The 12,125-nt window shown below is 36.5% G+C and overlaps 1 protein-coding gene across 3 annotated transcripts in view; it reads left to right on the top strand.

The window, feature by feature from the left end:
* LOC105483284 (ATP binding cassette subfamily B member 11) overlaps nt 1-12,125 on the top strand; it is a 120,949-nt gene that overhangs the window by 82,574 nt on the left and 26,250 nt on the right. For all 3 annotated transcript variants that reach the window (XM_071072902.1, XM_071072901.1, XM_071072903.1), the window contains 2 exons: nt 6,622-6,726; nt 6,817-6,978. In XM_071072902.1, the coding sequence (XP_070929003.1) occupies nt 6,622-6,726; nt 6,817-6,978 (267 nt within the window). The remainder of the gene's footprint in view (nt 1-6,621; nt 6,727-6,816; nt 6,979-12,125) is intronic.

Here is a 12,125-nt window from a genome sequence, read left to right as displayed (position 1 = left end):
GCTACAAAAAAATACTTAGGAATATATTTAATCAAGGAGGTGAAAGATCTCTCTAAGGAGAACCACAAAACACTGATAAAAGAAATCATAGATGCCACAAACAAATGGAAGAATATCCCATGCTCATGGATTGGAAGAATTAATAATATTAAAATGACCGTACTTCCCAAAGCAATGACTGATTCAATGCAATCCCTATCGAATTATTAATGTCATTTTTCACAGAATTAGAAAAAAACAATTTTAAAATTCACATGGAACAAAAAAAAGAGCCCTAATAGTCAAAGCAATCCTAAGCAAAAAGAACAAAGCTAAAGGTATCATATTATTTGACTGACTAAATTATACTACCAAGCTTTGCAAATAGACACATAGATCAATGGAACAGAATAGAGAACCCAGAAACAAAGCCACATACCTAAAACCAAGTTATCTTTGAAAAAGTCAACAAAAATATTCTTTGGAGAAGTGACATCCTACTCAATAAAAGGTGCTGGAAAAATTGGACAGCAGCATGCAGAAGAAAGAAACTAGACCCATACCTCTCACCATTTACAAATTTAACACAAGATAGATAGAACACCTAAACATAGACCTGAAACTATAAAAATACTAGAAGAAAACCTAGGAAAAACTCTTCTGGACATTTGCAAAGAATTTATGACAAAGTCCTCAAAAGCAAACACAACTAAAACAAAAACAGACAAATGGGACTAAATTAAACCAAAAAGCTTTTGCACAGCAAAAGAAGCAGTCAACAGAATAAACAACTTATACAATTGGAGAAAATATTTACAAACATTATATCCAGCACACAGCTAATATTCAGAATCTATAAGGAACTCAACTCAAGCAACAACCAAATAATTTCATTAAAAGGTGGGTGAAGGATATGAGCAGATATTTTTCAAAAGAAGACATACAAGCAGCCAACAAACATGAAAAAATGCTCTACATCACTAATCATCATAGACATGTAAATTAAAACCACAAAGAGATACCATTTTACACCAGTCAGAACAGCTATCATTAAAAAGTATAAAAACAACAGATGTTAGCAAAGATGTGGAGAAAAAAGAATGTTTATACACTGCTGGCGAGAATGTAAATTAGTACAACCTTTGTGGAAGCAGAATGGAGATTTCTCAAAGAACTAAAAATAGAACTACCATTTCATCCAGTAATCCCACTACGGGGCTGTATTAGGGACAGCGTTCTCTAGAGGGACAGATCTAATAGTATATATATCCTATTATATATATATATGTGTGTACACACATACATACATATATACATATATAGGAGTTTAGCTATACAGGCGTTTATAGGATATGTATCCTATTTTTTATATATATAGGAGTAATAGGATATATATCATTTTATATATATATATAGGAGTTTATTAAGTATTAACTTATATCATCACAAGGTCCCATAATAGGCTGTCTGCAAGCTTGAGGAACAAGGAGAGCCAGTCTGAGTCTCAAAACTGAAGAACTTGGGAGTTCGATGTTTGAGAGCAGGAAGAATCCAGCAGGAGAGAAAGATGTAGGCTGGGAGCCTAGGCCAGTCTCCTCCTTTACATTTTTTTTTTCTGCTTGCTTTATATTCGCTGAGAGCTGATTAAATTGTGCCCACCAGATTAAGGGTAGGTCTGCCTTCTCCAGTCTACTGATTCAAATGTTAATCTCCTTTGCCAACACCCTCACAGACACACCCAGGGGATCAATACTTCGTGTTCTTCAATCAAGTTGTCACTCAGTATTAACCATCACATAGGCATATACAAAGGAAAAGAAGTCATTATTTCAAAAATATACCTGCACTCATATGTTTATTGTCACACTATTCACAATAGCAAAGACACAGAATCAATCTAAATTTTTATCAAAAGAGGATTGGATAAAGAAAATATGGTATACCATGGAATACTAGTCAGCCATAAAAAGGATAAAATCATGTCTTTTGCAGCAACACGGACAGAACTGGAGGACATTACCCTAAGTGAAATAATTCAGAAACAGAAAATGAAATGCCACATGTTCCCACTTATAAGTGAGAGCTAAACAACGGGTAAACATGGACATACAGGGTGGAATAATAGACACTAAAGACTCCAAAAGGTGGGAGGATGAGAGGGAGATGAAGGTTGAAAAATTACCTATTGGATACAATGTTCACTATTCAGGTGATGGGTGTACTAAAAACCCAGACTTCAATATGCATGTAAGAAATCTGTGCTTGTACCCCCTAAATATACAAAAATGTTTAAAAGATAAAAGAAGCAGTTTTAAAAAATGTGATCACGTTTTCTTAGCTGAAATTCACACACACATACACACATAAATCCTTTGAGGTCCACAAGGAAGGAAACCTAGAACTGTTAACTTGTTCAAGATGACACTGCCATTAGGTGATGGGGCCAGGACTAGAGTCCAGGTTTACCGAATCCTAGTCTATAGAATTTGCCAACATATCACATTGTCAGAGCTTAGTACATGATAAAAGCTTACATTTTAGTTCCCTCCTCCATTTCTTTCTCTCACATCACCTCTCCTGACCATAAAAATGACCCCCCTCCCCGCCCCAAGCATGAGTTGTACAGAAAATCCTGGATAAATCCACAAACAAAATCAAGTCCATTGGGTAAGGAGGGCCCCAGCCACCACTGTGGATTTCACATTGCCCCCTTGTGGTAAGAGAAGACATCACATTAATTTCAGAAAGGTAGAGAATCGGAAACACCCAACTGTGGTTAACTGAATTTCTAGTTATATGGTGCCATAACCTTTTATGTTGAAAATCTTTGAAATAATTTATATTTCTTGATTTCCTAGTAGGTGCAATATCCAAATATAAAATGAATCATCTTTTATTCCCTCAACAGATCTGTATTGTCTTCCCCAGATACGGTGCTGGGGACTGGGGAATGCATATCAGTTATGATGCTTTCCCTAGTGGAGTTTTCAGTCTGTGGGGAAGACAATATTCAACAACAAAAAAAACCCCACCCATCATTCAGCAAATATTTACCACCTATAGTTTTCCAGGCATTGTATCTAATGTTGGGCATAGAGTGGAGGACAAGAAAATCATTGTGTGTTTGTGTGTTGCTTGCACAAAGCTGGCATTCTAGTAGGGAGAGGCTGGGGAAATGCATTTCACTGGGCAATAATGTTAGTGTAGAAGGTGTAGGGAATGGGGTTGGATCAGAAAGGTGTAGGGATTGAGCAACGATGTTAGTGTAGAAGGTGTAGGGAATAGGATTGGATTGGAAAGAATCCAAGCCTATGTCCTGGATGTCTGTTTTTTAAAAGAAATCCAAAATGTCAGCTTCTTTGCTGATTATTTCTTTCTCTCTTATAAAAGCAGAGCAAAGAATATACTCACCCAACTCCACCCAAACTGTGCATATGAGCTGCTGTGGAGAGTTCTGACTGTCCTGTCAGGAGATGTTTCTTCTGAAACTGGCTCTTCTAGTTACTTACCACATCCTGTGTGCCCTGGGATCATGTCATACCTCTTCTCCCGGTCTCCATTTCCTGTAAAATGAAGGATTTACAAAGATGATCTCTAAGATATCTTCCAGCTCCAGTGGTCCATGAAATGGCTAAGTTAAAAAAAAAAAAAGAAGATTCAACTATAATTGCTGTCCTTCTTGAGCACCTGCTTGGTCATTGGTGGTGACAATGTTCTCTGTGTTTCTTCTGGTGACAACCAGAAACCTTAAGATGGACTTAGAGACTTGAGGGCTATAGGACCAGAGTAGGCAGCATCTAGCTGATGAAATCCAAAGTCTGCTCGTCGTTCTTGTTCTCACAGGGTTATATTTGCTAAGAGAACGATGCTGAACAAACCACTATTTTTCCTCCCTGGTAAAGTAGGTTGTCTCTTTGCATAATTATCATGTGTTCATTAGTAAACTCACAGCGTATAATTGTGAGTCTGTTTATAATTGCTCTATTTTCCTTCTGACATACCTAAAGGGTACAATATGCACATTTGGTGTATTGAGACCACACTGTGGGAATGATTGGGCCTTATTAGGAGCCCAGTTGCCAATCTAGCTAAGCCTCAATAAACACGTAAGGCGTAATTTATCTGCTTCACTTTCCCTGTGTCTATTTGACTTGGAAAATGTGCCAATGTTCCAAGCACAGCAATTGGGATGTAGCATGCTAGGGAAAAAAAGAATGGACGTTAGAGTCAGCCAGCTCTGGATTTGTAGCAGGTCTCTACTCTGTACTATCTGTATATATTTGGGTGAGTGATTTATCCTTGATTAATTTCCTCATCTGTATAAGGAGCAAGAAAATCTACCTCACTGGGTTGTTTTGAGAATCATAATTCCTAATTTAAGTTAGAGCACGTTAATCCACACATTTGACATGTGGTACATAGCAAAAGGTTGATGAATGTTAGTTTTCTCCTTAACCAAACTTACCATTACAAAAATAGCAAAGATGGGTGCCCAAACTACAGCTAGTCAAGGAACAGAGGAATCTACGGATGGATAGCCCTATGGAGTTGCATTTCAACAACAAGAATATACAAAGAAATTGTGGAGCAGAATTTTGTGAAAAAAGATTATGGATAGAGAGATGTCCAATCTTGAATTGGACAGTTGTATGAATTTTAACATTAGCTAAATGCTCTTTTTTTAAACACTGAGAAGGTAAGAAATGCAAAAAGCTAAAAGAGCATACCCAGAAGAAAACCACTGCACCAGCAGCCAAAAAACAGGCATCTCCTTATCCAGTAATAACCACTAACTTAATGAACTTGAACAAACAACTTGATGTTTGGGGCTTTATTTTCCATCTGTAAGAGTTAAATGGGAAAATCTGTGGTTTTATAGATTATCATTATAAAAGGTGACTTTAAGGAGGAATGGGAATTGTGGCATTGCAGTTTGGGGTTTCAGGGTAGTGATTTTAAAAATCTTTATCTTCAAATTCTTGACTTTTTAGACTCTGTAAACTTATGAGTCATGCTATGCTGGGAAGAATTACTGTGCTATTTTCTGAACCCGCTTTTACCAGTATTGAGCACCATGAAGACCCTAGAAACTTTATCCTACAAACAGTAAAATTTCATTAATTTAGAACCCCTCCTACCCATTTTGTAATTTGCCATAATTTGAATGGGTTACTTTTGCTTTACAAAAAAAGGATTTGTTAATGGAGTAGTACATATTGTTCGCAAGGAGATTTATTTGGCAAATAGTAGGTACTTAGTAATATTTTTGAATAAATGGTTTCCTTTGAGCAACTGTTTGTTGAAACTGTTTTAATGACTCAAATTAATTCAGGAAAATGAATAAAGATCTATTGTATAGCTCTCTAATGCATACTTCTTCTGACCTTCCCAGTTCCTTCACCTGGCCTGAATTTAAAAAGTTCTGTTATGCACAAAATCCATTTCACAACAAGGCAATGTCGTTGGATTGTGTTCTTTCATTTTTCTTATTGCAACAAGATCCTCAGTTACTTGAACAAATGTCTGTAAATTCAGCATATGTTTGAGCGTAGTTTACTAAGCATTATACACTAAAAACTCCCCCTCACAATGGCCATAGCTTTTTAGGGGGTGGGGGAAATGTTTCAGGTTCTGGTGAGTTAGAGGCAACAACCTCAATATCAGATGAATGAAATTTTTTTCTCTCTTAAGGTAATTCCAGTCAATGCTTTGATAGTTTCTTTTTTAATGATGTATATTCTATAAAACTAATTAACCGGCAAATTACCTGAGTGAAAGTCATATTTTGTTTCATTTAGTAATTGAGAAAGACATGGGTCAAAATATTAATACTACTTTGAGTTTTGTCACAGATAACATTTCCAGATCTCAATTCCCTCCCTCCCTCCCTCCCTCCCTCCCTCCCTTCCTTCCTTCCTTCCTTCCTTCCTTTCTTCCTTCCCTTTTTCCTTCATGACTACCTCTCTCATTCCCTCCCTGTTTGCTTCCTTTCCTCCTTCTTCCCTTCCTTCCTCTCTTCCTTCTTCTCTCTCTCCTTCCTTTCCTTCCCTCCTTTCTTCCTTCTTTCTCAGCTTTATTACTTAAATGATTTAAGTCATTTCATCATCCTTTTCATCTGTGTCAATGAAAAACCAACACGATTGCCTAAAAAGGCAAAATAACAAGACAACAATTCTGTAAGTCATCACCATTGGTTTTCATTCACCAGGTTTTCCATTCCACAGAGGACTGTAGTACATTGTCATCATATTCATAGCTAACTTTCGTTTAATTACTAGCATGTTTAAAGTGGAACCATGATTTAAAAGACTTTATTTTTTAGAGCACTTTTAGGTTTACAGCAAAATTAGAGGAAGATGCAGAGATTTCCCATATACCCCCTACCCCTCTACATGCATAACCTCCCCCATTATCAACATCTCCCACCAGAATGATACGTTTGCTACAATTAATGAGCATACATTGACACATCATTATCACAGATCCACAGCTTATATTAGGGTTCACTCTTGGTGTTGTATATTTTATGAATTTGGACAGATTATAATGACATGGTAAGAAAAATTCATTTTAAACATATAAATATATTTATTTTTCTATTGTTTATAATAACAAAGTTACCTTGCTTACTATCTTTCCAAGACTTTTGCACTTCCTGATAAAGATGAACAAAGGTCACAGATCAATGGTGTGTGCCTACTTTTCGTAGCAATGGGCTGTGTATCTCTTTTCACCCAATTTCTACAGGTAAGAAATGTTATTTTTCAGTAAGTGATTTAGTTATATATCCTTTTTTCTCATTAAAATGTCTCTAAAGTCTCTTTCTTCATGTTTTAGGGATATGCCTTTGCTAAATCCGGGGAGCTCCTAACAAAAAGGCTACGTAAATTCGGTTTCAGGGCAATGTTGGGGCAAGACATTGGCTGGTTTGATGACCTCAGAAATAGCCCTGGAGCATTGACAACAAGACTTGCTACAGATGCTTCCCAAGTTCAAGGGGTAAGCTATGGGAGGGGAAGTAGAAATGTATTAACTGCATTGGCATTCTTTCGTTAGAGCATTCTGACATCACCTGCATGTTTCCTATGGAATAGGGACTAGTGGGATGGGGATATCCTAAAGCCACATTTTCCACTGCTCCTAACACTGACAAACAGCAGCAAAAGCACAGTGTCTCCCAGGCAGTGCCCAGAATCAGTGTGTGGCATGCACCAAAATCTGTCAGGGTTTTGGATTTCCTCTGAGTCTAGCTTTCCTGAGACTCATTTCTGAGATTGTTTTCAGGCCCAGAGGCTCAGCTTCAACAAGATTCAACACCACCCCCCAGAGGGTGGGGAAACAGGGCAAAAGTCTCCTTACTCACACAGGACCCCAGAGTGTGGTTTAGCCTTATGAACAGAGAAGCTGTCCTGGGCAGCCTCAGCAGGAGCCCAGTCAGGAAACTGAGGGAAAGAAATGATTTTTATCTAGAATCTTGAAGGTATCAAAGAGCTGACTTTCTGATTAAGGTAGGCAGAGCTGTGGTGTGTAAACCCCAAAACCCACAGCCTTGTTCAAAGGGCTTACACACATGATGAGGCTAGACTTTTATAAAACCAGGTGTTTGGATTAAAGTGAAGAGAGCCAAATTTCCCTTCCAACATCTCTACCCACTTTCTATGAATTTTTTTTTTTAAACCCGGAACTTAAAATTATTTTTAAAAAAGAAATAATATGTTAATAAATTTTTTAAAAAACAAAAACAAAGGAAAAAAGTTTTTAAGTACAATTTTAAAACTGAACTATGGTCTGTGAGGCTCTTGGAAGAAAAAAACTCACTGGATTGATAGTACTGTAGCATGTCTCAACTCCTAGACAGTTTAACCAAAAATACCAAAAATTATATGGGACAATTTCAGTGGATCGTGGAATCCTTTTACTCAGGGGGAAATCCCTATAAATAGTTCACTTTCAATTCATCTAGGCTTTTTCTGTAAGCACATGTGTTTCCCATAGACTTAGGGTTGCACTCTACATATGTGTTGCAGTCTTTCTTTCTTCCCATAAAATAATCTAAGGTGAACATATTTTCATCATTATTCTTCTACAATAGATTTTAATTAATGCACAATACTTCATTTTCATCTACTGTCATGTCTTAAAGGATTCTCTAGTTACGTTTTTCCCCCAGGTTTTTTCCTCCTTATAAGCAATTTATATCATTTTACATTGAGCTTGCCACATCCTTGATTATTGTCTTAGTTCTCAAAATATAATCACTGAATCGATATATAATCATTTTGGAAGATTTTGATATGTATTGCATAACTGCTTAAAGAAGGTTTGTTCCAATTTCACTCTCATCATTGGAGTATTGTAGTCTACTCCCCTTACTCTTAAATTTAGGCTAAATAAATAAGTCATAATCTTATCTCTTCTATTTTTGTGTCCTTCAATCTGCAAGGAACTTTTGAAGGTTATTTACTATCACTAGAATTCAGAGAGTAGCATCTAATTATCTTACAAACACTTATCTTTTTAAAAAGAGGATTTTCTCAGAATTTTTCTAATACTTTTGTTGTTTTTTAAAAAATAAGATTGCTAGCCCAGGTCAAATTTATCTTAAGATTGGTGTGAGGTAGATTTGGCTTTGTTTTCTTGAAGCTGAATAGAAAATATTCCAAAAATATTTTTAAAATATAGATTACGTTGTCCACTGGTTTGAAATGTTTCCTCCAATTGTGAATATTAACTTTCCATATATACTTAGAACTATTTGGAGATACTCTAGTCTGAATTGATCAATTTGACTTATTCTATTTAAAAACTTATTGTTTTAATTCATAATTTTTTTGAATTTTTGTAGATAGATACCAAGTAGGTGTATATATTTATGGGGTACCTGAGAGGTTTTGATACAAGCATGCAACATGAAACAAGTGATTATGAAGAATGGGGTATCCATTCCCTCAAGCACTTATCCTTTGTGTTACAAACAATCCAATTACACTCTTAGTTATTTTTAAATGTATAATTAAGTTATTTACTATAGTCATTCTATTGTGCTATCAAATAGTATGTCTTATTCATTATTTCTTTTTTTTGTACTCATTGTTTTAATTCTTATAACTTGATACATTTTAGTATCTGGTAAGGCAAATCCCTGCACACTAATTTTTCCTCTTCAAAATTCTCTTATCTATTCCTGGATGTTAAGTATTTTAATGTACTTTACACTCATTTTAATTTCTTCTTAAAAATTTGTTTTTATTATGGTCAAATTCATATACACACATACATACACAGTAGGATTGCTATTGTGGGAGTACTAAATTTTCCTGAGAGACATACAAATAAGACTTTAGTTTTTACCAAGATTCATAGTTACATTAATATGTCCCACTATCTTGCTCACTTTTTCTCATGTATTTTTTCCACTATTTTGAATGAGACGTTTTCCTCAATTATATCTGTAAATGAGTTGAGATGAAAGCTGTTAGTTTTTGTATACTTATCTTAAGGACTTTCCATGCTCTCTTGTAAGTTTTAATTTTAGAAATTTAATATAGTCTACTGGGTTTTCTAGATATATAATAAAATGCCAGATATAGTTCTGAGATATTACAGGTTTGGTTTCAGACCACCACAATAAAGAGAATATTGCAATAAAGCATGTCACACTAATTTTTTGGCTTCCTAGTGCATATAAAAGTTGTGTTTTACACTATACTGTATTCTACTAACTATGCAATAGCATTATGTCTAAAAATAAAAATAAACAATGTACAGATCTTAATTTATTAACAGCAACTGACTGATCATGGTGGTGGTTGCTGAAGGTTACAGTGGCAATATCTTATAAGACAACTGTGAAGTTCGCCTCATCAATTGACTCTTCCTTTCGTGAAAGATTTATTTGTAGCATGTAATGCTGACTGATAGTATTTTACCCACAGTAGAATGTCTTTCAAAATTGGATTGAGTTCTCTTAAACCCTGCTGCTACTTTATCAACTAAGTTTATGTAATAGTCTAACTCCTTTATAATCATTTCAATAATGTTCATAGCATTTTCACCAGGAGTGGATTTCATCTCAAGAAACCACTTTGCTCATCCATAAGAAGCAACTGCTTATCCATTCAAATTTTATCATGAGATTGCAGCAATTTAATGCAGCACATCTTCAGACCCCGCTTCTAATTCTAGTTATCTTGTTATTTTCATGACATCTGCAGTTACTCCCTCTGAAGTCTTGAACCCTCAAAGTCATCCGTGAGGGTTGGAATCAACTTCTTTCAAGCACCTATTTATGTGGATATTCTGACCTCCTCCCATGAATCACAAATGTGTTTAATGGCATCTAGAATGGTGAATCCTTTCTAGAAGGTTTTCAATTTACTTTGCCCAGTTCCCTCAGAGGAATCACTATGGCAGATGTAGCCTTGTAAAATGTTACTTCTTTTTTTTTTTTTTTTTTTTTTTTTGAGACGGAGTCTCGCTCTGTCGCCCAGGCTGGATGGAGTGCAGTGGCCGGATCTCAGCTCACTGCAAGCTCCGCCTCCCGGGTTTACGCCATTCTCCTGCCTCAGCCTCCCGAGTAGCTGGGACTACAGGAGCCCACCACCTCGCCCGGCTAGTTTTTTGTATTTTTTAGTAGAGACGGGGTTTCACTGTGTTAGCCAGGGTGGTCTCGATCTCCTGACCTCGTGATCCGCCCGTCTCGGCCTCCCAAAGTGCTGGGATTACAGGCTTGAGCCACCGCGCCCGGCCAAAATGTTACTTCTTAAATAAAAAGTCTTCAAAGTGAAAATGACTCACTGACCCATGGGCTGCAGAATTCATGTTGGGTTAACAGGCATAACAACATTCATCTCCTTGTACATCTCCATCAGAGCACTTGGGTGACTGGGTGCATTGTCAATGAGCACTAATATTTTTGAAAGCTATATATTTTCCTGAGCAGTAGTTGTCAACAATGGCTTAAAATATTCAAAAAACTGTGTTTTCAACAGATGTGCTGTCATCCAGCCTTTATTATTCTATTTATAAAGCATAGGCAGAGTAGATTTAGCATACCTCTTAGGGGCCTAGAATTTTTGGAATGGTAAGTTTCAGCTTAAAGTCATCATCTGCATTAACCCCTAACAAGAGAGTCAGCCTGTTTTTTATAAGTTTGAAGTCAGGCATTGACTTTTCCTTTCTAGATATGAATGTCCTAGATGGCATCTTCCTCCAATAGAAAGCTGTTTTGTCAACATGGAAAATCTGTTATTTGGTATTGCCACCTTCATCAATGACCTTAGCTAGATCTTCTGGAGAACTTGTGGCAGCTTCTACATTAGCACTGCTGCTTCACCTTGCACTTTCACATCGTAGAGATGCTTTTTTCCTTAAACCTCATGAACCAACTTTTGTCCCGAAGGTTCCTCACTTCTCTCAGCCTTACTAAAATTGAAGAGAGTTATGACCTTGTTCTGAATTAGGTTTGGCTTAAGGGAATGTTGTAGTGGGTTTGATCTTGTCTCCAAACCACTCAAACTTTCTTCATATCAGCAATAAATCTGGTTCACTTCACTTGCTCATTATTTGTGTTTTCACTGGAATAGGAATAGCACTTTTAATTTCCTTCAAGAACTTTTTTTTTTTTTGCATTCACAGCTTGACTACCTGTTCAGTGCATGAGGCCTAACTTTTAGCCCGTCTCAGCCTTCGACACACCTTCCTCACTGAGCTTTTGATTTAAAGTGAGAGACGTGTGACTATTTCACTTGAACATTTAGAGGCCAAGGTAGTGTTATTAATTGGCCTAATTTCAATATTATTGTGTCTCAGATAATAGGGAGGTCTGAGGAGAGAGAGAGAGAGAGACAGAGAATGGCCAGTCAGTGGAGCAGTCAGAACAAACACATTTATTGAATAAGTTTTCAGTCTTATTTGGGCGTGGTTCGTGGTGCTCTAAAACAAATACAGTGATAATGCCAAAGGTCACTGATTACAGGTCACCATAACAGATATGATAATGAAAAAGTTTGAATATTGTGAGAATTACCAAAATGTGATGCAGAAACATAAAGTGAGCACATACCATTGGAAAAACGGCACCAATAGAATTGCTCTGCATATGCAGGGTTGCCACAAGCCTTCAATTAGTAAAAGTCACAATAACC

This window comes from Macaca nemestrina, chromosome 11 (genome assembly GCF_043159975.1).
Source record: "Macaca nemestrina isolate mMacNem1 chromosome 11, mMacNem.hap1, whole genome shotgun sequence".
Classification (NCBI taxonomy): Eukaryota; Metazoa; Chordata; class Mammalia; order Primates; family Cercopithecidae; genus Macaca; species Macaca nemestrina.
The sequence above is the reverse complement of the archived record's forward strand: the minus strand, read 5'-3'. Positions and strand labels throughout refer to the sequence as shown.